This window comes from Cucurbita maxima, unplaced genomic scaffold, assembly GCF_002738345.1.
Source record: "Cucurbita maxima cultivar Rimu unplaced genomic scaffold, Cmax_1.0 Cma_Scf00018, whole genome shotgun sequence".
NCBI classification, from domain to species: domain Eukaryota; kingdom Viridiplantae; phylum Streptophyta; class Magnoliopsida; order Cucurbitales; family Cucurbitaceae; genus Cucurbita; species Cucurbita maxima.
This window is the reverse complement of record NW_019272034.1, coordinates 2152626-2179740: the sequence shown is the minus strand read 5'-3', so window position 1 is coordinate 2179740 and position 27115 is coordinate 2152626. Positions and strand designations below refer to the sequence as shown.

General features: G+C 35.2%; 4 protein-coding genes across 9 annotated transcripts; all 4 read left to right on the top strand.

Moving 5' to 3' along the window:
- Positions 1-689: 689 nt before the first annotated feature.
- Positions 690-10132, top strand: LOC111492794 (kanadaptin). The gene is made up of 12 exons (XM_023142249.1): positions 690-1296; positions 1485-1570; positions 3898-3977; positions 4195-4250; positions 5318-5366; positions 6463-6609; positions 6750-6845; positions 7404-7517; positions 7671-7801; positions 8028-8263; positions 8624-9472; positions 9558-10132. The coding sequence occupies exons 1-12, from the start codon at positions 890-892 to the stop codon at positions 9605-9607; spliced, it is 2301 nt and encodes a 766-aa protein (XP_022998017.1). The 5' UTR covers positions 690-889; the 3' UTR covers positions 9608-10132.
- Positions 10133-13783: 3651 nt separating this feature from the next.
- On the top strand, positions 13784-15159 carry LOC111492947. Its single transcript, XM_023142488.1, has 5 exons — positions 13784-13921; positions 14007-14071; positions 14148-14265; positions 14673-14713; positions 14786-15159. Exons 1-5 carry the CDS (start codon positions 13831-13833, stop codon positions 14963-14965), a joined length of 495 nt encoding a protein of 164 aa, XP_022998256.1. The 5' UTR covers positions 13784-13830; the 3' UTR covers positions 14966-15159.
- Positions 15160-17140: 1981 nt separating this feature from the next.
- On the top strand, positions 17141-22086 carry LOC111493444 (O-fucosyltransferase 27-like). Its single transcript, XM_023143160.1, has 10 exons — positions 17141-17652; positions 17842-17926; positions 18951-19021; positions 19109-19197; positions 19288-19531; positions 20330-20442; positions 20506-20596; positions 20688-20816; positions 20928-21481; positions 21569-22086. The coding sequence occupies exons 1-10, from the start codon at positions 17455-17457 to the stop codon at positions 22008-22010; spliced, it is 2016 nt and encodes a 671-aa protein (XP_022998928.1). The 5' UTR covers positions 17141-17454; the 3' UTR covers positions 22011-22086.
- A 250-nt stretch (positions 22087-22336) lies between these two features.
- On the top strand, positions 22337-26143 carry LOC111493446 (transcription factor BIM2-like). Of its 6 annotated transcripts, none has more exons than XM_023143168.1 (8): positions 22337-22607; positions 22751-22859; positions 23806-23875; positions 23976-24071; positions 24783-25125; positions 25162-25246; positions 25547-25664; positions 25768-26143. In XM_023143168.1, exons 1-8 carry the CDS (start codon positions 22559-22561, stop codon positions 25873-25875), a joined length of 978 nt encoding a protein of 325 aa, XP_022998936.1. In that variant the 5' UTR covers positions 22337-22558; the 3' UTR covers positions 25876-26143. The 6 variants fall into 6 exon arrangements, with proteins under 6 accessions (XP_022998936.1, XP_022998933.1, XP_022998934.1 ...); XM_023143167.1 differs by having other exon boundaries at positions 22338-22607; positions 25756-26143; XM_023143163.1 differs by having other exon boundaries at positions 22338-22607; positions 24783-25246; positions 25756-25874; positions 25975-26143.
- The last annotated feature ends 972 nt before the right edge of the window (positions 26144-27115 follow it).

Below are 27115 nucleotides of genomic sequence, written 5' to 3'. Positions count from 1 at the left end.
CTTGTATTATGTCAATATTAATAGTTTTTATTTAGAGTGACAATTATATGTCTCACGATCAAGGATATCAAGGATATTTGAGATTTTTTGCGTAGGTGAGTTTGTTCAATACGTTCTTATCTATTAATAGGTTTTTGGTTCACTCGAACCTACTGCCTCAAATGCTTTGTCAAAAGGCATTTGTAACTAATCCGGCAGGGAGTTTTGAATTTGGGGATTCTTATAATGCTCTTTACCAAAATTTGGATTAAGTTTTGGAATCAAAATTTGACATTTGATGATCTCGACATTATTTTACAATATAACAAATTTTTTAAACATATCGGTCAATATTTACATGTTTCATATGAAATTTTTTAAGAGACTATATAATATATAATTACTTTATTTACATGTTTCATATGAAACTTTTTAAGAGTCTATCTAATATATAATTACTTCAGACGAACTATGTTTAACTTTAAAATTGATATGACTGACCCTACGGAATTTCCGAAAAGAAAATGAATATTGTTTTTTAATAATTAAATTGTTAGAATTTTAAAAGGAGGCATCACAAAATATACTAAAATATTCTAAATTTCGAAAATGAAGTATTTTTTAATTTTTAAAAATTAATCAATTTTAATGTTTTGGATCCAAAATATTTTTCAAGATGTCAGATATTTTTGTATCTTAAAAAAAAAAAAATACCGAATTTCCAATCCAAGTGTAGAATTCAGCATAGTTACGACGTCGATTTTCACCACAGGACACACAGGGCGACTCCGGCGACGGCGAGTGGCGACTGGCGAGTTAAGCGCCAGCTGGCAGCGATCACTGAAGGTTTATATATCATAGAACCACTCGTCCATAGTGTATCTCCCGCTGTCACTTTTAGAACGCCGAGATGACGACTGCAATGGGACCTCCACCGCCTAGAAACCCTTCCTCCGCTTCTCCAATGGATTTTGATGCCGGAACCCTTGAGGGAGATTCAACCTCTTCTTCAACTGAAACGAAGGCCACCATGGGCCCTCCTCTTCCAAAAAATCCCACTCCTCCCGATTCTGACCCCCCAGCCCCGACCGCAACTCAAGAAGATGAATCACCGGTGATTTCGATCAATTCTGATGCTTCAGAACCCGTTGATAAGGCTCCAGACGCTCCTCCATCTGATAAAGCTGTGGAACTGGCTCCGAAGCAACCCCAGAGCGTAGCGGTGCCATACACCATTCCTTCTTGGAGTGGAGCCCCCTCCCATCGTTTCTATTTGGAGGTTCTGAAGGATGGATGCATTATTGATCAGTTTGATGTGTAAGTCCGTTGAATGTTTGAAAGAAATTTTTACAACTTCATATTAATTTCTCAAGATAGATGAAATTCTGGAACTTCGAGAAACGGCCTGATATATTGTTTTTCTCATACTGGGTCTTGATGAAATCATATCCTACTATTCTTTTATTTGTCAAATATTGGTCACTGAGTTGTTTATATGGTTTTAGATATGAGAAGGGGGCTTATATGTTTGGACGTGTGGATCTCTGCGATTTTGTTCTGGAGCATCCAACCATTTCTCGATTTCACGCTGGTAGCCAACTTTTCACTTATACTTACATTAGTTGACATGAACATGTGTAGGGTTCTTATCACAGGATTTTCAAGCTTATTAACTTCATTGCAGAAATTATACAGTAGTAAATTTAGGTTCAACAGTTTTTAGCGATTATCATTGACATGTACGGGATTTAATCATTGTTTCTATGGAACCGTTAAGTTTCCACACACTGTAATTGCATTTCCCTGGGATTACTTGTATTGTCATGTAACACCATAGGAACCTATCAATTATCATATCTATTATAATATCATTGCATTCTATCGTGAAGGTTCCATACTACTTTACATGTACAGGATTTAATCCTTGTTTCTCTAGCATCATCAAGGTTCTATACATTTATCAATGCATTTCTCAGTGTCATGTCAGAGGGCTCGCCACTCTCCATTAGTTCTAAGCTGCCTTAATTAACAAACAGTAATAATATATAGGTGCTTTGAGCTAAGATCTAAATATCTATTATGTTCAATTGAAAATTGAGCTTTCTGGATGTTGCACCTTCCTTTGACTTCTTTTTAAAATGGTTCGCTCTCTCTTTAAAGATAGAAGTTTAGTGCTATTATTTCAGTGGTAGGGATAGCAACATCGTGGCTTTCTGTAAGACAAACTTGCAAGTTGTGAATTATGTTATACTTTCCATCTATAGTACATGATTTATTTGTCATCGCTAAATGAGACTTTTTTTTATCATTTCTAGCAACCGTAAGGCATATGTTATCATTAAGGCCATTAAGTTGGTTGCTCAAAGGGTGAGCATCCAAATTCCTGTTTCTTAAAATTTAGAATACTAAGCATTGTAGAATGCCTATACAAGAGTCTAAATATCTAAAGAGCTTTTGATGCTCTCCTCAACCCTTGGGCTTTAAGGTTTGGTGAGGCTTCTTTTTGTGAAATAGTTTGGGGAAAGATGGATCGATGTGAAAATAATGTTGTTCACATTACCACAAGATACGCTTAAGCGGCAATTAATGTCACACTGAAGAATTTATGCTACAATGGATTCAAGCTACTTCAAGTGGGGCTTCATTTATTCTTGGATGGTTAAAAATTGGGTGAAAGATTGAAATCTAGATTTATGATATTTCATTAGTGTATTTTCAATTTTAAGACTTTTTTATTTACTTTTAGGTTGCATTTATATAATGGCTAATTATGGTCCTAGAGTATGAAAGTTATAACTCTTAAAATGCCTTATGGAAGGTCAATTGCTTCATTTTGAGGCTAGACAAAGCCATGTATGTTGTCTTGTAAAATAGACTTAGAAAATGTAGTAAAAAGAGCATTTGTGGTTTCTTTTAGCTTAGAACTTTGTTTCTTTGTGATTCTATATAGTTTAGGTTACATACTTAGAATCATTGAAGCTTGACTTGATCAATCTTACTTGTGGAGTGATTCGAATCTCAAACAAGTTTTCTTGCCTTGAGATATTTGATCAACAAGGGAATCCAAATTTTACTCTTCCTTGGGTAATTCCTTATTGTTTTGGAGTTATTGGAAATGTTAGATCTAATGGTCTTGTTCTTTAATTAGGTTGTTAGGCCGAATTCCCAAGAGCTTCAATCATTTGAGATGAAATCATCTTGATTTGAAGGTTTTGACATTTAAGAGATTACTTGATCTATTTCTGTATCCTTGTGATCTAGGAGTTTGCATATCCATAAGGGTTCTTATATAATTGGTTAGGGTTTTCATATGACTATGGAATTAAAGAAACAAGAACACAATAAGGGCTTGATCCTTAGTAAGGATATTGATATCATTGTTGATAGGAAGCACTCTCGAGGCTCTCATATCATCAGTGGTTGTAAAAACTAGATGTACGAGGTGGGTGAAAATTGGGGTGGGGTAAATTGCTTAAATCAAAATAGAAAAAGAAAGATAGATCAGGCAATGTACCAACAATATCTTACAACATTAAGACCTCGGAGGTAGATTGAGAAACAGTATTCACCTTATCATCCTTGAATCTTACAAGGAACATTGAATAGGAGACTAGACATTTTTGCCCTTTTTTCCTGCCTTTATATATTCTTTTCATCAATTTTTCTTACTTCTCATTTTAAAATTTATATTTAAAATGATTCAAGACGAACTACTATATTATTTTACTCATGAAAACAGTATAATTAAATTATTTTCCAAGGTGTACCCATTAATTTTTCTACAAAAGAATTATAGCTATTCAAGGATGCTAGGTCTTATATATAGTTGAATGATATATTGACTGTATGTTTTTATTAAAGAATAATTCAAGTGGTCAGAATATGGTATTATTTTACTATGTTGTCTTCCTTTTGTAGTTCTCCAGTTTAGAAGTAATGGAGATGCATACCTTTATGATCTTGGAAGTACTCATGGAACTTTTATTAACAAGAATCAGGTATGGATCTTTCTTAGTTACTTTTTATTCTTGGTACATGGTATTTGTATCAATCTTTAATCTTCTTCACAGTTTCAACTTCCCTATTAGAAAAACCTGAAAGGTTTATTATTATTGTCTGGCGATGGCTTTTTCTGCTTGTTTTTCCATATTTGATTGATAAAGTGGGATGAATTTTCTTTTCTCTTCTGATGAACTTCTCCGTTCTTTTATTTAGGTGAAGAAAAGGATTTTTGTGGACTTGCATGTTGGTGATGTCATTCGATTTGGCCAGTAAGCAACTCTTCATTAGCCATTTTTTTTAAAGTAAGAAATGTCTGATTATTGGAGTTTTTCATTTTGAGATTCCATGTCGTTTAGTAGTTGTAGTGGGAAAACAAGCATTTCTTCAGTAGAACAGTAGTTGTTTCAAGGATGGAATTAATGTCGGAACCTTTTGTTTGGCAAGAACTTAAATAAAATCTTTCTAGATGGTTCGTGGAAATTTCTACCATCTCCATTGGAGTTATGAGATGAATTGCAGTTCTGATGGAGGTTAACAAGGGTGGTTGGAGTGAGTAGTGGGTGATGTTGGGTGATTTCGAGAATATTGCTGGTAAAGAGGAGGTGAAGGAAAGTTTTTGGTTAGAAATGGTTTGTTTCAAAGGGAGAGGAGAAATCTCTGGTACAAATAGTAAAAACAAATTTGGAAGAAACCAACAGCGAAAGGGGTTAATGGGGAAGAAGGAAAGGATAATATAAAGAGAACAATTTTAGAGTGGAAAATTCAAGCAAAAATGATTGAATTTTAAAGGGAAGAAGAATACAGGGGAAGGTAAAATTAGATATTTAGGGGAAAAGTGAGGGGGACTCGAGGAAAAAGATTGGAGTATAAAGAATAAATAGATTTTTCACGAAGAGATTGGGAGCATACCATAATTGTTACTAGATTTTAATTCCATGATGATTCATTCACCATTGTAGAAGCATTGAGATAGGTAATTTATGAAGTCTGTATGCTCAAACCTTTTATAGCGAATAAAGCTTTGCTCAAGGGTCTGCGAAGGAAGACTTAGAGAACCCTTGTAGGTTAGAAGGGTAGTATGTTGTGGGTGCTTTTCCCTTGATATTCACCTATAAGGTGGATAATTACAAAATTCCTTAGAGCTTGCTCTTCAAGAGCAAACTTAAAACGGAAGAATCTCAAACCTTCCTCCAATCTTTTTGATATTCATGGAAAAAAGACAATGTTGTCTTGATTTGTCTGGTTGTATTGCTCGCAGTCTTAATTTTTTTTTTTAATCTCCTCTTACTTCAGTTCAGCTTGTGCTTAAACTCTGATTTTTTATGTTCATTTGCAGTTCATCTCGATTGTACGTTTTTCAAGGGCCAAATCATTTGATGCTACCTGTAAGCTTCCTTTAGCATTTTTTTTTCATTTACCACTAAAAAGGTTATTGGAACTCCGTTCTTTTGTTTCTAATCTACCTGTATCCATTCAGTCTACTGCTTGTGTCATTGATTATAATGGACAGTTCCTTTCCTTCTAGTCAACTACTATGCCCTTTTCAGTAAATTTCTCATTTCCAGATTTGTTTTCTCTCTTATGGTAAGGCGTGTTTAAGAATTTGGAATACTTCAAAATTCATGGATGTTGATTTGGAGAGAGTGATTGCTGAATGGTGAATATTAGCTTAGAAGGACCTTAAAAGGACCATCATACTACGCCTTTGCTTTGGGAATCTTCCAGATTTGTTCTCTCAAGTAACATGTTAAAAAACGCATGTGGATGGGTCTACTTTAAAATTCATTGATGTGGATATGGAGAGGGTGATTAGCGAATGGTGAATATTAGCTTAGAAGGACCAACACAGTATAAAACCCAAATATGACATGGTCACAATGACATGTTGTAGAAAATTAGGGCACGGATACATTGGAAACAAATGTGTTTATTAACGTATTTATTTATTTAACACATTTTAGGGTTTCATACTTAATTTCTTTTATTTGGACTTATGTATTTATCCTCTTTTATTTATATTGAAGAGATTTTTTTTGGTTTTTTTTAATATGTTTTGAAGGATTAAATTTCATTTCTTTGGTGTATTCTTTTTTCATTAAAACTATAGGCCCTTGCAGAAAATAAGTTTCAAATATGCTACCCTTACATAACACTCTAGTTTAAGTATTCTAGAGGCGTTGAAGCATTGTTGTATGGCATCTGTTGAATACATATACAAACATGTTAACCAAATTAATGTCCCTACTTCTACAGGATCGGTTCTGTACAACTATATCCCTGAGTATTCAGGAGACAATATGTCCAAAGTTCTAGGATCTTAGCTAATCAAATGCTACAAATTCTTACTCTAGTGTGTTGCCGTGCATCCTTGTTTTAGCCTTTGCATGCAGTTGCTTTCAGTTAAAATCTAGGTTTAGTTACAACTTGATCTTGATTTGAATAAATATGTTGTTAGTTGAGTTATTTTGGACTGAACACCAGGAATCAGATTTGACCATGATAAAAAAGGCTAAGATTCGAGAACAGACACTAGACCGAGAAGCTTCACTTCGACGAGCCCGACAGGAAGCATCTCTCGCTGATGGAATATCTTGGGGCATGGGAGAAGATGCTGTTGAAGAGGCTGAGGTTTGTGCAAAATCAACAATAAAACTCATTTAGGGTCTTTGTCAGATTTTTCTTAGATTACTAGTTATACTTAAACTTGACCATGTTTCCTTGATTTAGAGTTTTGGTAGCTGAGTACTTGCTCTGTTCTGATTATTTAGGATGAAGTTGATGAAGTCACATGGCAAACATACAAAGGACAGCTTACAGAAAAGCAGCAAAAAACTCGTGAAAAGGTTTTAAAAAGAACTGAAAAGGTTAGTCAATATCATCCTTTTTGGTTTTTAAATGATTTGGGAAGATCGATATTTTCTCAACTATACGTTGCAATACTGACTACAAAATTCCAAAATGGAAGCCTTCATGTAAGTTACTATCTTTGAGAATCTTTCTTTGTTTCCCAAAGTTTTTTTGTTCCTTTTTCATTTCGTTGTAATTTATTTATTTTATTTACTCAATGATTGGCAGACATTTCATCATCACTTTGTCAGTAATTGGTATGGCGATTTCTTAAATAAACCTACCTTTACCATTAAAAAGAGGTTATTCCATCTGTGGCACATATTATAGATGCTCTTAACTTGCTCTATTTCTCATATTTTACTGAGATGTTTACACAAGAATGTCAAGGACTCTTATTTCTTAGCTGTCAAGCTATCTCTAGCGGATGACAGCTTTGATGTTGAATAAGCACCATAAATCTCTAGAAACTCGTTTTTATGATAAAAAAAAATATTGTTAGAATGTTCTTCCTTATCATATATTCTATGTTTACTGGTGCACTTATACAAGGGCTACATGCATGTTGGATACAGATTTCTCACATGAAGAAAGAAATTGATGCAATTCGTGCTAAAGACATTTCTCAAGGTGGATTGACGCAAGGGCAGCAAACTCAGATTGCTAGGAATGAACAAAGAATTACTCAGGTGAAAATTTCTAGCCGAGAATTAGTACTCTTATTTATTTTCTTTTTGCTTTATGCAATGCTTACCATTTTTAGTACTAGGATTTGATTCTTTATTTTTACTTTATCACAGCACCGCTTTAATTGTCTCTTCTTCTAAAAATAATTTTGGCAGATCATGGAAGAACTTGAAAACTTGGAAGAGACACTGAATGATAGTATTAGGGAAAGCCTTGGAGCTCGTTCTGGGATTCGATCACTTGGTAAGAAGCAAGGAGGAACGGAAAATGATGAAGAATTTTTAAGGTACGTCCCAAATAAGTGTTGTGGAAGGGGGGAAGGGGGGATGGGGGAATCATTTAGTAATTCGTATGCTTCTGTACTATAAATCTAGATATGTTATAATTATATTATTGAGATAGGTAGAATACGATTGACCCAATATGCTAGTATTATGGTGGCCTTTTATTATATAAGAGAATGCATAGTGACTTCCATAAAATTTATGTTCTGTTTTTTGTTATTTTTTCAGTGATGATGACGACTTCTATGACCGCACGAAGAAGCCTTCAAATAAAAAAACTGGTGAAAATCAATCAATTGAAACAGCTGATTCTCTTCTTGATAAGAGAGATGCCATCAATAAAGAAATGGATGAAAAAAAAAGATTGCTTTTGATTGAGGAGAACAAAATGGAATCACATACAGATTTGGACTCTGGCAATGATGCTCTCGATGCTTACATGTCAGGACTTTCATCTCAGCTAGGTTTGGTTTTCAGACATAAGTATAGATACCTTGGTGTGCTGTTTTACAAGTATTGGTTGTTCCTTTTTCGCTCGAGTGCGGGTTTTACTTTCTTATTTTGTTATTTCCATGCTCATATAGATTATGCATAGTATATAACTACCAACAGTATTTGCAGCTAAAAATTAATTCTCTGTAGTAAACATTAAAATCATGTTAATATATTACCTTTTAAATTTGAAGGATGTGACATTGAGACCTTAACTATTGTGAGTAACACTCACTGAAAGCTATTATCTGCTATTTTTCTGCTTATGTTCTTGCATAATAGTAGAAAACATTTCTTCTGACTGCTGTTGCTGGTTTGATTATTGTTGGCAGTGCTTGACAAAACCACCAAACTACAGAACGAATTATCGTCTCTTCAGTCAGAACTAGATAGAATTTTGTACCTGTTGAAAATTGCTGATCCATCAGGAGAAGCAGCCAAGAAAAGGGAAACTTCAGCCAAGAAAATTGATTCAAATCTAGAAGCAAAGCCTGAAAAATTTAAAGTCCCTGCATCTATTAATGGGAAACCACAGAAGGAACTAATAAAAAACGATGAATCTAAAGAACAAGTGGTAGATGCCAAACAGAAAATGAAAACCACACAAGAAAGTGTTGAATCTAACGAGTCAGTTACTGAAAAAGTTGTGGATGATACAAAAGATAAAAAGACCATCAGTTACACTGTTGTTAAGCCTCAGTGGCTTGGGGCCATCGAAGAAATGAAATCTGAGGAAACTCAAAAGGATGCTGCACCATTGGATATACAAGAATCTGATGATTTTGTCGACTACAAAGACAGGAAAGATGTTCTTCAGAGTTCTGATAATAAGCCTGCAAAAGTGGATTCTGTGATTGAGAGTGCTGCCCCAGGTTTGATTTTGAGAAAACGGAAGCAAGAAGATCAATCTGACGGTAACTTGGATGCCTCTCAACAGTCGACATCATCTTTGGAGGCAGAGAGAGCAGAATTTAAGGCAGAGGATGCTGTGGCTTTGCTGTTAAAGCACCAAAGAGGGTATCATGGATCAGATGACGAGGAAAATCGACATGAAAGCAAGCGCCCGACAGGTCGAACCAGATCAAAAAAGAATGAGAAGAAGTCCAAGAGGGTACTTGGTCCCGAAAAGCCGTCATTTCTAGATACAAAAGCTGATTATGACTCATGGGTACCTCCTGAAGGTAACTTCTTTAGTGAATATAGTGGCCTACTATTAAGTTTGAAACATCGTTCTCTCTAACGTTAAGTTGTCTGTTCAATTTGCAGGACAATCAGGCGATGGAAGGACAACATTAAACGAGCGTTATGGCTACTAATTTCCCCATGTTTCTAACAACATTTTGATCTGAGATCGGCCTCGCCGTTTTTTACTTTTTCAAGAAAGATGGATTGGTCACTGGCCCGTAAATTATTTCATCAATCTTAGCCGCTTTTTCCAGTGTATGAAAACAAAGGTAGTGAGGCTGCTGCTTTATAATTGAAAGCCTTGTGTTGTAATAAAAGAAGATGGAACTCAGGCAAAGATGTTCATGAACTATGGAACTAGCAAGCTTGGAGAAGTTTCTTGTCTATATACCTGGGTAAAGGGAGGGAGTTGGAGAACCTGAAAAATTGCTCTCTTGTTCTAGAAGATTTATTGTAACATTACATACAAGGGTTGTTCTTTTGTCCACAGGCCTTGAAAGACTTGCAACAACCTTCCAGTAATAGCAGCTGATAGTATGGAATATTGGTGGTTATTGTAGATTTTTCACTCATTTTCACTCCTTTGTAAGATCTCATGTACCATACTCTTACCCATGAACATGTTTGAGTTCGGCATTCTCCGAGTTACATTGATACTTTGAAATGGTTGTTGGGACCTGGAAGTCGCCTAATATGTTTCAAAATTATATTGTCAGAAGAAAATTTGGAAATTGTGGGACTTCAAATCATGCTTTTCTCCGAATATTTTGTAAAGCTTTTAGTTAAACTACAACTCATCCTCCACCATATATACTTTTACCAAGTATACTTGGTTTTAGTTCGTTATTAGTCTCATAATTTAATTTTAAAACGTGTTTATTAGGAAGAAGTTTTGTTCTTCTCCCAACTAATGTGTAATCTCACAATCCACTCCTTTTAAGGGCTCTGCAACTATACACTGTTCTGTCTGGCTCTAATACTAATTGTAACAATCAAATCTATCGTTAGTAAATATTGTCTGTTTTGATCCATTACAGCCATCCATTCAATTCATCTAGGCATGTCTAGAAAAAGGTTGACATCCATACCAGGGAAGCAATTGTATGCATATCCAAAATCCATGATGTGTGATAGTGATCCCAAGTTCCCATAAGCCATTGGAGGGTTAAGAAGGTTTGTTAATCTTTGTGGGGCGGTGAAGGGTGGCTGTTAAAGCGACAAAAACGTTGCAGAGAGACACAAATCCAAAGCATGGGAGATGGAGGAAACAAGAACGTGGCCTTTCCTTTATGTTTCCAAGTGTTGCCTTTCCCTTTATCGTGTCTTCCCTCTGCACCACATATCTTTCCTCGACTCTCGAGATCATTACCCTTTCTTATCATCTACACAAGTGTCTAACATCTCTCATCGATTGGAGAGAAGAACGAACGTATCATTCCTTACAAAAATATGAAGAAAAAAAATTTTAGTAGACAAAATTTAAAAAACAATAAAGTTGACAACTATATATAACGAGTCAAAACAAATAATATTTATTAACATTAGACTTAGGTCGTTATAAAGGATCATGATAGAAAGAAATTTAGCTAAATCATAGAAACAGTATCGAATAAAATAAAAAAAATGGCAAAATAGAAATTATTTGAGAAAAATTATAAAAACCCATTAAATGGAAGGTTGCAAGATTAAAACTTTAGAATTTATCCAACATTTTTTAAAATTTTGGACATAAAACCTAATATTAAAGCATAAGAAATCTACAACAAAACAAAAAATTGGTTAGTTATTCATTTGAGAGAGAGAGAGAGAGAGAGTTGTCGGTTGAAAAGAAAAAGAAGAAAAAGAAAAAAAAAAACAAGAACTTGGGAGGCCACGCCCTCGTGTTCTTCAAACCAAACCAAAAACATTAATGTTCGTATAATTTAAATATTGAATTAATTAATTAATTAAATACATGTTTTTATATAATAATTTATTTAGTAATTCGATAAAATCTCACTTGTATTGTTTCCCAAAGCCTCTTAATTTTATGCTTTTAATTTTGGTTCCCTCATTCTTCTCTCCCAACGATACCCTTTTTTTTTCTTTTCTGATATATCCAATGCTTTTTTTTAGTCTTCTTTCTTAAATTAAGAAAAAAAAAATTGTATTTTTTGATGGGTAGACGCTCGTGGTGTGAAATTCCCCATTGATTGTAGAGAAGAACGAAACATTCTTTAGAAATATGTGAAAGTGGTAGGCGTGGACTGTTATAAGTCGATTGATATCTAATGATCCCGATATTCTTTGGTACATATTGTTGATCTGTATCGAGAAAGGTTTCATGTCTCAAGTCGGGAATCATCGAGTGTCGAATCTAAATTTCAAATCCTAATCTAAATCATAGACGTGGAGGAGACTTGAATTTCTAAAATAAAAGTAACTCGATCAAACCTCTAAGATATAGTCCAATCATAAACCTCATAAATAGGCATTAAAACAAAGATTTATAATGTTAAACTAAAATATTATTACCATACCCAAAGTGCATGCACTTATGCCTCTATGAACTATTATATTGTTTTTTTTTTATTTATTATATAGTTTATTATATTATATTAAACATATTATTTATAGAACCATGCATCATGATGTTACATCCTAAAATGGATCAAAAAAATTAAATTAAAATCTACCCTTTTTTCTATATTTGTAAAACAATTTCTGACAAATGTTTATAAATGACAACAATTCGATGTCAAACGTTAGTAACTTTTGGAAAATATAAGATTCAAAATTTTCAACCACATTTGAATAATTATAATATTGCATACATATTATACTTTGATGTTGATGTTCTAAGCCGAGAAAGTGTATATGAATGAAAGTGACCGATTAAAAAAAACTTACGAGACCAATTAACATCTGAAAGATATTGTTCACTTTAGCCTATTACGTATCGTCTTGAGACTCACAATTTTTAAAATGCGTCTGCTAGGGAGAGGTTTCCATGTCTTTATGAGGAATGCTTAGTTCTTCTATCCAACTGATGAGGGATCTCATAATCCATTCCCCTAATGGCCCAACACCTTCGCGTGCATCATTTGTAACAACTCAAGGTTATCACTAATAGATATAGTTTGTTTTAGCTTGTTACGTGTTGAAGATTGTTAGGAGTGAGTCCTACATTGGCTAATTTAGGGAATGATCATGAGTTTATAAGTAAAGGAAGAGATTTTTATTGGTATGAGGTTTTTTGGGGAAGCCCAAAGCAAAACCATGAGAGCTTAAGCTCAAAGTAGACAATATCATACCACTTTAGAGAGTCGTGATTTCTGACATTACGTATCACCGTTAAATCTCCTCTCCAACCGATCTTCACGTATCTTTATAAATAATTCATAAAACTTTATCCCACAAAACCCAACCCAATTGAACCAAATGAAACTAAACTAGAAACACATACACAAATAGTACATGAACAAAAAAATGATGGGTTCTTGGGGGAGAAAGTAACATTGGTCTTATAAAGAAGAAACAAGAACAGCTGTGTGTGTGTGTGTTAACAATTTGAGTTCACCCAAAAAGATTCTGATGCTCCAAAACTTGAAAAGAGGAGAAAGAAAGTTTGACCACAAAAAAACCCTCACAAGAATGAAAAAGAACAGACACAAATTCATTAATTTAAACAAAAACAAGACCATAATTAACTGACTTTTTATTAAACAACATTCCCCATTTATGTAAATGTGCTGTTTTTTGGACCAAATCTCTGTCTTAGACCACGTCTAAGCATTGACCTACCTACTCATATTTCCCCATTCACTAGACCCCTACTTTGTTTTGCCTTCCCAACTTGACATTATTCTAATATTTCACCATATCTCTTCATAATATACATATAAAAACTATAGGCTTAATTAAGAGCATGTGATTCTGAAAAAGGCTTAAAGAAATAACCCTAAATGCAATATGATTTTGTTTGGTAGTGATTAATTTTTTTTTTTAGTATATAGTTTGCATGGCAATGGGAAACCCAAGCTTGAATTTTTGTCCAAAGATCAATACTTTATTCAAATTGAAGGCTATATGGAATCAAAGAACACATTTTTTTGTAAAATTTCTTCTTATGACACAAATTATTACTTGGGTTTTGTTTTATTTTGAATCTTTGTTTATATTTTCTAAGTTTATGCAGATACCAAGAAGAAAAAAACAATTTTTTAGGGTTATGGTGATTGGAAACCCTAGAAAAGCTTTGACTCTTTTGCCTTTAACCCCAACACTCTTTATAAAAACCATTCAAGGATCTCATTCTTTTCCCCTCTCTTTTGATCAAGAAATTTCAAAGTCAAAACAATCAAACTCACCCAATATGAAGAAGAAGAAGATCTTGAGCTTAGTCATTTGGCTTCTCTTTCTAATGTCTCCCCTTTCCCTCTCTCTCTCTCATGCTCTCCTCCAAGGTATCTACACTTACTTTCCTTCCTTGCAATACAATATCCTTCCTATTCCCGATTTCATTCGTTACTTGTTTTGTAATCTTTGTAGATGGCACTGTCGAACCAGTAATACCTGGTGTAAACGTAGAACTTTCTAAATCATTACTCCGAGAGGTGACTGATCAAGCTATTAACTTTTTCTAATTTCGAAAGGAAATGACCCACTTATTATCGAATTTTGAATTAACAGGAAACCCTTGTGGGATTTGATGGCATTGGGTTGAGGAAAATGGGGAATGGAAGAAAGAGAATAATGAGGAATGATGAGAGAGATGATCAACAAGTTCAAGATAGCTCAAGAATTTCAGGTGCAAACCACTATGATAGCAACTTTGAAGATCAAAAGAAGGATTTTGGAGTCAATAGAAAAAATTTGGGTATCAAAAATTGTAAAAATGGTGATGCTAAGAAGCTCAATCTTGCTGGTTTTGTAACATTTGGTGCAGATTACAAAGGCCCTTTACACCATCCTCCTAAACATAACTAATCACTTAGTTATGTAGCTAGCTAGCTAGGGAAATGAGGAAGAAAAAAACACATTTTTTGTACCCTTTTTCATAGGATCTTTGTTTGGTTTCATGTTATATATATGATTATGAATGAGATTAATTTACAAATTTACACTACCATGAATTGTTCTTCCCTAAAGTTTCAATTTTTATGCAATAATTGCTTCAAAAAAAGTGTCCAAAATCAATACTTTTGTTTGCTGCAGGCAAGAACAAGTCTTTTCAAACATCTCAACCTAACCATCAGGTCATTTTCTTTCCCTCTCTCAAGATAATGATATCAAAGCCAGTTGAACTAATTTTGTTGTTTCTTTTACAGGAGAGTGTCAGCTCAACGGTATCAAAGAACTGGAGGCATTCAAAGAGGGTGTTGAAGAAACAGGAAGATACTCAAAGGCTTGTCAAGGCAGCGAGAGAGATAGCCAATTTGATGCACAGAGACTATAAGGATTGGGCTCACCGCAAGCCACCGATCAACAATTATGAACCTATGCATTAAGAGAGGGCATGCCCTTTTTTAGCTTACAATGCCATATAGATATGCACAAGCACAAGAACCATTAGTAGCATTATTGGATTGTTTGAAACAGATTTCTGTACCATATCAGGGAAGTCAATTAGATTTTAATATTTCTATTTGTATTAGGCGAATTAACGCACCGAAAATATTATGTTTCTCGTTTTCGACTCGATCACGACTTTGATTGTATAATCGACTGTAGTCATTTTAGCATGTTTTATTCTATATTAACGTGATTTTAGAAAAATCTACTCAATGTAGGATTGTTTTAAGCTAAGGATTGCTTAACTATAAAGTTTTCATCATAATTTAATATTTTCATTGTCGTTCTCATTTAAACGTGATCTTAGCTCATTCATGTACTCTCTTTTACAAGTTCGAGTGAATCGTAGATCAAATTCTTTTTTTTATTTAAGAACATAAAATTTGAAATAAACAAAATCGAAACAACAAAGATTGATTATTTCAAATTTTTATGATAAAAGAAAAAGACGATATAGAATCAACGTATCATTTTATATTATTATTTTTTATTTTAATCTAATTAGAAATTCAAAAACTTGTTAATTAGCTAATTAGACCTAATATTTAAATAAATTATGTAATATTAAAATTTTTAATAGTACTAAAAAGTGATAAAATTATGTTTTTTTTCATTAAAGAAAATCAGATTTTTNTTTTTTTTTTTTTTTTTTTTTTTTTTTTTTTTTTTTTTTTTTTTTTTTTTTTTTTTTTTTTTTTTTTTTTTTTTTTTTTTTTTTGTGTATGCAAAGTTTGATAAAATAAAAAATTAATTGAGAAACTTAAAAAAAAATAATAATAATCACCAAACGCTTATATTTTTAAACATTTGCAAATTAAAAAAAAAAACACAAAATGTTCTTAAAATTAAAATTATTCTTAATTACATTCAATACAATAAAGATTCTATTTTCAAATTAAAGATATTCTTGAAAAAAAAAAAAAAGTATTTGGGCCAAAGCCCAGGTGTAAAATCAAGTAGGTGGGCTTTGGGCCCAATTGAGTTATCATAGAACACAAGCAAAATTAAAAAAATAAAAAAAAAATAAAAAAAAAAAGACAAACATCCCACCAAAGTTATCATAAATACATATCATATAACTTAGGAAAATCATGGTTTTAATTAAAGCAACAATATGATCTATTTCCACTTTATTTTAATGCAATTTAATGCAATTTAATATTTTCTAGAAACAAAACACTTTTGCATGCTTTCCCTTTATTCTCATTAGCTTTTTGTGGGTTATGAAAAAAATAATAATAATAATAATAATAATAATTAAAAAAGAAGCAAAAATATTGCCTCTCCAAGAGTGGCAAAACAGAATCTTCACAAATTTAATAATCTCCAACATAATATAAACTTATTTTAGCTATTTATTTCATATTAAAACATTTTTTTGTACTTGTTTATAAAAATACACCTATTAATACCACACTACCACATAATATATTGTCCTTAATGTTAGAACAAATTTAAAGAATTTTTTTAATGTTTTAATGTTTTGTTTTTGTTAACGTCTCGATTTTTATTTTTTTAAAAATTTAAAACTAATATATAATAAGAGATATCGATAATTATGAGTCGTGAATATTTAAGTTCATGATTTCATACCAATTATTTATTTATAAGGTAAAAGTTTTCTTAAAATGATTTCTACCAAATACTTTCAAATAATTAAATTAAAAGACAAAAAGATATGGAATTTATTTGTGTTATATAAAAAAAGGGAAAATAATGAGATGTTGATTATAGTCAACAAAAAGGCTAATCATTCCATATTTGTCCCACAATAAATGGGAAAATAATGAGATTTGATTTATAGCCAACCTATATGCTAATCATTTTTTATCATACTGTTTTAAAATAATTAAAAAAAAATAACCCGATAAGAAATAGAGGGTTGTGTTGGGTTGAGTTGAATAATGAACTCAAATTGTTCCGATCACTAATAAAAGATGTTTTCAATCCAATTCAACTATAAAATAGTGGATGTGTAGCTACTAAGATTCATAGAAAACTAAAAGTGGTTGAAAAATTGTTGAATCCAAGGTGAGAAAGAGGGAAAAATCTAAGAAGCTATAAAGCCATAACCACAAAGTTGTCCATCCATCCATGAGGAAGAAAAAAAGAAAAGGGGTTTGGTATCATGTGATCGCCCAACTTTGAAGTTTTAAAGGCAAAAAGGTACAATCTTCTGCTGCTCGTCAAAGCTCCATCCTTTATTACTTCGTCTTGTCCAAAATCATGTGGTATCTCGCGTAATGTCCTAAATCAGTGCTCCCAGGAAAAAGAATAGACCCTTGCTTGATCTGCTTTGCGCGTGCCAGTTTGCTCTCCCCACTGCCCCTTCTCCTTCTGTCTTGCTTCACTCACTCCACCCTTCCACTGCTCTGCTCCTTCCTCTTCCCGTAAGCTCTGTGGGGGAGAGAGATTTAAAGGGGCAATGAAAGGGAAGGGAGAAATGGTGTTGAAATCAAGGATGAAATGGGTTGGTTTGGTGGGTATTGTTCTTTCAGCGTTTTCCCTCTTCACCCATTTCTTTCTTGCTAGATTTACTCAAGAGGGTATTTCTGAGTTTCAATCCTCTGTTACAATCTTCTCGTGGAGACCCGTTTTTGAACATGCAGTTTTCCCCCCCAATGTAAGATCTCAATCTCTCCCTCTCTCTCTCATTTTTGTTCCTGGAGATCTTTACTTCTGGGTTTCTGCTACGATTTAAAAATAGCTTCAAATCTGGGTTCTGGGTTGCTCTGCTTCGTTTATTTTCTCATGAATTTATGTCCGGGATCTTGTTCTCCCAGCTTATGTTTGTTGTTGTTGACTGGTTCAGAGTCCTTTGTTTAGACGGCTTTGGGGCCCTGTAAGGCTGCTGGAGTCTTTGCATCCTGATGCTAATCCTAGACAACATTATCCTGGTATGCCCTCTTCCTGCAGCTTCACTTGCCTCTTTACACTTAGAGAGCTTGAATTAGTTTTAAATCTTCATTGCCTTCTGAAATCACGTGTTAGGTTAGCTATTGATGTTCGTAATAGGTTTAGATTTTTATTGAAGTTATGAACCAAAAATTTACTGCAAGGACCAGAGTACTTTTTATGCAATGTTTAAGGGCTGACCATTGTATTTAGATAGTGTTGGGACTGAAAATAGACAGTTTAGAAGTTTGGGGACTAATTTAAAGCCCTTGAGCCAAGTTAAATTGTCTTAATCTTTAGTTTAAGTTATGCTTTCGTATATAATGTTCTTGTAAGATCCCACGTTGGTTAGAGAGAGACGAAGCATTCTTTATAAGGGTATGGAAACCTCTCACTAGTAGGCATGTTTAAAACCTTGAGGGGAAGCTTGGAAGGAAAAACTTAAAGAAGACAATATCTGCTAGCGGTGGGCTTAGGCTGTTACAAATGGTATTAGAGACAGACACTGGACGATGTGCCAGTGAGGAGGCTGAGCCCCAAAGGGGGTGGACACCTAGTGGTGTTCCAGCAAGGACGTTGGGTCCCGAAGGGAGGTGGATTGTAAGATTCCACATTGGTTGGAGAGGGGAATGAAACATTCTTTTTAAGGGTGTGGAAACCTCTCCCTAATAGACGCCGTTTTAAAACCTTGAGGGGAAGCCTGGAAGGGAAAGCTCAAAGAAGATAATATCTATTAGCTATTACAATTCTATACATTTATAGTTGAGAGTGTTTGCTTCGGTTATGTCTGCATAGAGTAACATTATTTTTTAAGTGATAGTTTTATTTATATTGCTCTTGTGACATCAGAATCTTAGAAACAATATGTTCACCTGTTGTTCTCCTTGATGTGCTTTGTCCATTGCCTTTCAACTATGCAGAGCTGCTTTTAAACTAGTAGCTCCTCCCCTTCCCTCTCGTATCCAATAAGAATTTCGTTAATGACGTGTTTTAAACGATGCATTCCTGAACTAATCATGTCAGCAGATCCCTCATTACAATCAAATGGATTCATCTTTGTTCGGATACAGGGCGGATTCCATGAGATCAGGAATTCGGTAAGGGTGTAATGGTTTGATCTCTTTTATGATATTAATATCAGGTTATGGTAGCAAATTGAAGGAATTGCATGCTTCGTCTTCTAGATTTGTGATGTTGTTGTCGTTGCTCGGCTACTTAATGCCACCTTAGTAATTCCCGAGATTCAATCGACCACGAGCAGCAAAGGAATCAGGTTTGAACTGATATGATTTATCTTACTACTACTTTTCATGGCTTGAAAAAGCAGTTTTTTAATTGAAGTTGTCCTGTTATCTTCATGCAGTTCCCAGTTCAAGAGTTTTGCTTACCTCTATAGTGAGGACCATTTCATCACGGCCTTGTCGAGAGACGTTAAAATCGTGAAGACCCTTCCGAGAAATCTTAAAGGTGCTCGGAGGAAAAAGGAGATCCCGCGATTTAAAGCACCTTACTTAGCATCTCCTTATTTCTATCGGCGCCATGTACTTCCTGTTTTGAAGAAGCACTTGGTGGTTGAACTAGTTGTCTCTGATGGTGGATGCATGCAGGTAAGGAATGCTCTTTGCACTCATTCTTTATATTTGCAACTTTCTCTTGATTAGATATGCTGAATACACATTCTTAACTTGTATTATGATGTTGTGGGATTTATGTTGAATTCATTACACAGCCCACCGCTAGCAGATATTGTCTTCTTTGGACTCTCTCATTCGGCTTCCCCTCAAGGTTTTTAAAACACGTCTGCTAAGGAGAAATTTCTACACCCTTATAAAGAATGCTTCGTTCTCCTCCCCAACCGACATGTGATCTCACAATCCATCTCCCTTCGGGGCCCAGTGTCTTTGCTGGCGCTCGTTTCCTTCTCCTATCGATGTGGGACCTCCAATCCACCCCCCTTTGGGGCCTAGTGTCCTTGCTAGCACACCGCCTCGTGTCCACCCCCCTTCAGGGCTCAGTCTCCTCGTTGGTACATCGTTCGGTTTCTGGCTCTGATATCATTTATAACAGCTCAAGCCCACCGCTAGCAGGTGTTGTCATCTTTGGGCTCTTCTCTATTAGGCTTCCTCTAAGGTTTTTAATATGCATCTGCGAGGGAGAGGTTTCCACAACCTTATAAAGAATGCTTTGTTCTCCACCCTTGTAAAGAATACTTCGTCCTCCTCTCCAACCGATGTAGGATCTAACAGAAATTGTTTCTTAGTAGAAGAAAAAAAAAAAGTTTTTGAACGTTGTAATTTCTAAAGAAATCGACCTTTTGGTCAATATTCTTTCATTTTCATTTTCCATGAACGCTTGGTTTTTTCATTACAAAATTGCTTCGAAACTCATTGATTGTACTCGTTTAGGCTGTCCTTCCGCCTGATCTCGAAGAGTACCAGAGATTGAGATGTAGAGTTGCTTTTCATGCTCTTCGATTCAGAATGGAAGTTCAGGATCTTGCCACCAAAATTCTGCAGAGGTAAATATTTGAAATATTTTGAACTGTTCTTGAAACTGTTCTTACACCTAACTTTGCATGTAGGCTTAGAGCTCCAGGCAGGCCGTTCATAGCCTACTATCCTGGGATGACACGGGAGGCATTAGCGTATTACGGTTGTGCTGAACTGTTCCAGGTACATTATTTGAATCTTGTTTACATAACATATGCGTTTTGGGATCTATTATTGACGTTCATATGTGCTTTTGATTCGAAATGAAATCCAGGATGTACATAACGAGCTCATTGAGCACAAAAGATCGTGGATGCGAAGGCGCGGGATCATCAAGGGGAAGCTTTCAGTGAATTCTGAGGAGCAACAACTCAATGGTTCTTGTCCTCTAATGCCAGAAGAGGTAAGCAATAAGGTCAAGCTGATATTGTTTGGTTCAAATGGTTAGATCGAAATGGAGAAGTAATTTGTTGCTTGTCGATCGGCAGTGCTCATGGATATCCTCCTTTTATAGGTCGGAATTCTTCTCCGAGCTCATGGATATTCATGGGACACCATTATATATGTGTCGGGCGGAGAAGTTTTTGGTGGACAAAGAACCTTGATTCCTCTCCATGCTATCTTTGAGAATGTTGTGGACAGGACTTCCCTTAGCTCCCCATGGGAACTTAATAGGCTTTACGGTCGCGAGATTAACGTCGATAGCAACTATCCAAGGTCTCCACCTTCCATTTCGAAGGAGCAGAAGCCTGATGCATGGAAGACAGACGGACCACGTCCTCGTCCATTGCCACCACCTCCGGCAAGGCCAAAGTATCCACATAACATAGAAGGCTGGTGGGGTTGGGTAGCTGAGAGTGACATTGAGCCTGAAAGTACTGTGATGGAGTTGAGAACCAATGCCCATAAATTGCTTTGGGAAGCTATAGATTATTTCATATCCGTTGAAGCCGATGTTTTTATCCCTGGTTTCGACCGTGATGGCAAGGGGCATCCAAATTTTGCGAGTTTGGTGATGGGCCATAGGCTTTATCAGTCAGCTTCCCTTAAAACATATCGACCCGATAGGTATCGTCTTCGCTATATTCATGTATTTGCCAATGGTCAATGATTAAGGATTCATTGTTTTCTTCTTCATCCTCATTGTCAATGCAGAAGAGAAGTGGCAACTCTGTTAGCAGAAACCAGAGACCACCTATATCAAGCGAACTATACATGGCTGAGATCGATCCGTCGACATCTAAGAAAATCAATACTTGATGGACTTATGGAGGCATCGACAACATCAAAATCGATATCGTTTCTATCTCATCCAGTTCCCGAATGTTCTTGCTCGAGACAGGACCCAGCTCAATTGCAAGCTCAGGCTGGTGGTGGTCTAGGAGCTGTGCAGCATTGTCGTGGTTGGATGCGAAGCGAGTCGGGAATGCAATCAAAAGATAAGCAGAATGAAGAAGATGGCGACGAAGATGATCCAACGTCGGAATTGTTTTTCAAGTACAGTAGCGAAAACCAGGTGGAGGGAAATGGAGATATGAACAGCAAGGAAGCTATTCTGTTGAATGATCAAGAAGAACTTGATGGAGGAGAGAGATAGCCATTGATAGCAACAGTTTTGTAAATTTTCTTTGTTTTTAAGACAATATTTGAAAATGGTGAAATTTTAGGTTTTATCTTATTTTTGAGATGTCCGTCATCCATTATAGATTCCAGGCCTAAAATCCCTAATTCTTGATTAGGGGTAAAATAGTAATTTAATAGGGTTTAGATGGGCCTGAGCCCAAAACGGAGGCCCAAACCTAGGCCCAAGGAACTGTACGGTATAGATTAGCAGGCAGGCACCCTCAACTACCAACAGAAACCTTTCAATAATTTCAAATTAATTAAATATTACCAAAAAAATTAAATTAAAAAAAAAAAAAAGGAAGAAAATTCAATTTCAATTCAGTTGTTGACCACCTCCTCCTCTTCTAGGGCTTCCATTGCCCTCCAACTCTCTACTCTCACCGTTCTTCTTCTGTTACTCGGCCCTCCGGATTCTCCACGACACTTCTCCTTTTCCATTTCTGCTCCTCGTCAGCTTCTTTCTTCTTGAGCAATCATAATCTTCAATTCGAGGCACTGTGTTTTTGTCACTGGATTCCGATGAAAACTTCCAAGTCCGTCCAGGAACGCTTCGAAGACGATGGCAACGGTATTTGATTTTTTTTATTTTTTTTATTTTTAGGTTCTTTCTCTCTCTCTATTTAATTTCTGGGTTTTGAATTTTGATTCTTGAGTTTTTTGTTTACAAGAAATGAAATGTTTCGTGGGTTTGATTTTGTTTGGTGGTGTTAGGAGAATTGGGAGTAAAGATTGAGGGGAAGAGTGGGGACAGCAAGGCGAGTGATCATCGGTCTAAACATTCAGAGACTGAGCAGCGGAGGAGGAGTAAAATTAATGAAAGGTATGCTGCTGCTGCCTAGACTTAAACGTCTACTGCAATTAATTAGTAAAAAACGATATTTTTTTTCTCAGCTTTATGGGCTGATACGATCAGCCTAACAGAGGGATGTTTTTTTTCCCTCTCGTTTGTTTTTCATCTTGCGTAAATGCTGTAAAGGAACCACTTTTTTTCTTCTTCTTCTTTTCAGTTAGGAGTGAAACGTTGATTAAAGAGTTAACCATTTTGTTCAAGTTTTAAGTTCTTGGATAGTTATTTTAAGTGAACAAAGGATGAAGCGAATTGTTATGTTTTCTCAATTAAATATGTGAGATCGTGGATGTTATAGTACTTCGCATATTTCTGCCTCATTTGAATATTTATTGGAAGTCTCTACAAATTTCGCGTTGTTCAGGATTGTTGTATGAACAGTAGGACATTGACTTGCCACATCCTTGCTTTCACGGAGTCATTTTTATGAAAATCATTTTCTTAATCCTCCTTTAGATGCTACAGAATTTTGCTCCTGGAAATGATATGTAAAGAGTTCTGCTTGACCTCATGGCTAATCTTAGAACAGATTAAAGGCTTAGGTCCCGTTGATAACCATTTGATTTTTAGTTTTAATGTTTAAGTCCCCATCTATAACGATTTGGATTTTTAGTTTACTGTTTCTAAAAATTTGGCATGTTTACTCACAATTTCTTTGGTATGTTTTCACTTTCTTTTAAAGCATTTTTCAATCCTTAGCAAAATTTCAAAAACTACTTGTTTTTAGTTTTCAAATTTTGGCTTAGGTTTAAGCTTGATTATTAAGAACAGAAATTTAAAAGCAAAAGAGTTATCAAACATATCCTTAGTTTGTAGGTATTTCTCTTTTCAGTTTTATATGACTTGGTGTTCTCAGATTTATTTGGATCTTGGTAACATTCTCATGTTTTATGAAATATTGTATATTCTAATGGGGCAGATTTCAGATTTTAAGAGACCTCATACCTCAGAATGACCAAAAAAGAGATAAGGCTTCATTCTTGTTAGAGGTATATCTATATATTTGTAGAGTACATTGCCAACCCAACCCGTCCTAGTTGTGAGATTCCTTTAATTAGATAAATTCATCTTTGATATATTTTACTTCAGGTAATAGAATACATTCAGTTTCTACAAGAGAAGTTAAATTTGTACGAAGGGTCGTGCCAAGGTTGGAGTCCGGAACCTTCAAAATTGATGCCATGGGTATAATCTTCATGTGACTATTGTTTTTACTTTGTCATCCGCCAGCTTGAGTGGCTTTCTTGCTTCTTTTTTCTAGACATTGAGTTAGTAAAGGTTTTAAATATGCTTTTAATGTAAGGAACTCTTTCAGTATACTGGTTCGTTTGAGAATATGAAAATCATGAATAAACATGTACTCTTTTTTTATTTGTCATCCGCCAGCTTGAGTGGCTTTCTTGCTTCTTTTTTCTAGACATTGAGTTAGTAAAGGTTTTAAATATGCTTTTAATGTAAGGAACTCTTTCAGTATACTGGTTCGTTTGAGAATATGAAAATCATGAATAAACATGTACTCTTTTTTTATTTGTCATCCGCCAGCTTGAGTGGCTTTCTTGCTTCTTTTTTCTAGACATTGAGTTAGTAAAGGTTTTAAATATGCTTTTAATGTAAGGAACTCTTTCAGTATACTGGTTCGTTTGAGAATATGAAAATCATGAATAAACATGTACTCTTTTTTTATTTGTCATCCGCCAGCTTGAGTGGCTTTCTTGCTTCTTTTTTCTAGACATTGAGTTAGTAAAGGTTTTAAATATGCTTTTAATGTAAGGAACTCTTTCAGTATACTGGTTCGTTTGAGAATATGAAAATCATGAATAAACATGTACTCTTTTTTTTATTATTATGAAACTGTGAACAAACACTTAAAGGCTGCCCTTTTTTTACTTTTGACAGAAGAATTATAGAGCTTCTGAAAATTATGTTGATCATTCTCAAGTGATAAAGAGTGGTTCCAGTCGTGAGAATGCTGTTTTCTCCCAACCAATGCTAACAAATGCATCAAATGTGATGGACGCTGACTTGGGTCCCGCGGCAGTATTAAATGCAGTCGATCATGCTCTTGTCTCTGCTTCTCAAGAACTCCCCATGAGCATGCGTGCACAACCAGTTGTGTTTGACTCGGTTGGAAGAGGTAGTTTATCAACTGAAACTTTGGATGAACCTGCATCAGGATCAGAGAACATCTCTTCCAAGACCCAGACTGAATCGTTTCAGGGCAGAACCTCTACCAGCACAGGTTTTCCAGATTCAGTCAGAACCTCTACCAGTACAGGTTTTCCAGATCATGCTGTTTGTGATCGGGAGGATCTGACCATGGAAAGTGAACTGGAGAGTATCTCAGGTGCCTATTCCCATGGGTGAGCATCTGCCTCGCATTTTCTGTGATGTAACGTATGATCTTTCTTGATATAAAATCTGGAAGATACAGTCTTTTTTCTTCTTTATATATGTTCACATATCATGGTTTAGTAATCATAAAAATGTATAGTTGCATTGCTTGAGGGGGGAATGAGGCTTTGTTGTAATTACCAGCATTTTCTTTTTTTAAAATGTTCTCATAGGGCTGGAATTTTTCTGAACTGTATTTTAATTCATGTTAGCCATTTCCCTTTAGTTTTCTTTTATATTGTCACTGATATTGTTTCTGTCTCGAACAGGCTACTGAATACCTTGACCCAGGCGCTGCAGGCTTCAGGCGTTGATCTGTCACAGACCAACATCTCAGTGAAAGTTGATGTTGGAAAACGAGCAAATAGAGCGATGTCCATGTCCGAGGTATATAACCTTTACCTCTGTCTTTTAAAGTCTTCTCTTTCACTTGCTAGTTTAATCAGCGCCACATTGTTTCTTCTTTACATGATCGAAGATATTTCACCAGGATGACAAAAAACAATCTATGAACAATCAAGTGGTGGCAGAGAGTTTACATGGCTGCTTCTCTGAGAACACAGAACAAGCTCACAAGAAGCTTAGAACAGGGGTCTAGTGTGTTCTTCCCTTGTTCACTTCCATCCTTGAGTGATATTATTCAAATTTTTTCTTTAAATGGGTGGTGGGTTTAATCCTGGCCTTGTTTTTTTCCCAGGTCATGGTCTGTTAGCAACTGGGATGTCTTTGATTGTACATGTCTTTCTCCTTTGTCCCAGCTGCAATGGTATAAGGTTAAGTTGAGATAGAAAAAGCTTGCATTTTCTAATGTCGTGTACTTGTAATTTTCCAGATTAATGAGAGCCCCAAGAATATTATTAGTTGCATGGTTGTCAAAACATTTCTTGATTGGACTCTGGAGCTTCAACGAGTTGCCTGTAATGGTCGATCGGTTTGTGTGGGTGGTCGAGAAAGACAACAAGAGCCCGATCACGGAGGGTCACCGTCGAACTGAAGATCGAAAATAATCCAAGGATAAAACCTATATTCTACGTACTTTATATACATCAAAGGAAAAATAACCTAACAGTTCGTAAGTATGAACTGGAGTCTTAAACCTTCCGACTCGAGAAAAAGAGTAAACGTTTATGAAAATGAATTAGACCTAAATATATTGGTTAATGAGCATGCATAGAAAGTTTCAATTGCCTATTTGACCCATAAGTGGAACAGAGTGGGGTATTTGTGAAGTCAACATAAATGGACATTGCCAAACAACACATCATTGAATGAAGGATATTTTGACATAAAATGTGAACAACATACAAAATATTGTGAGATCCTATCGATCGAGGGTTTCATTTTTTTTATAAGGGTGTGAAAATCACGAACGTAATTGGATCGAAATGAAGGCATTAAAATACCCATCAAATTTTTTTTAGGTAAATGTGCATCTTCACTCTGTCGGTCTAGAAACTTAATAGCAGTGAGTGAGTGGTTGAGTAGTGCAAAAGTTATGGTTAGGCCAAAATCAGCCCACCATTATAATTTCAGCTGCCTTGTGAAAAGTGCATCCTTGGATCACCCAACCAACACTTTTTTTAATCCTTTTCCTCTCTCCTTTGGATCACCATTGTGCTCTCTTGGATCACTAAGCTCTTTGAAATCTGGAATTTCTCACTTTCTCTCTCTACAGATTGAATTCATAAGACTTTATTGAAAGATGGGTTAAATGGGGAATAGTGAGGTATTGAGTGCAAAGTGGGCTATGTTGACATTAATGTCACTCATTAATACTTCTGTGAGTGATATGATACCCAATGTGAGTATCACACAAAGTCAACATAAGGTTTGAACTG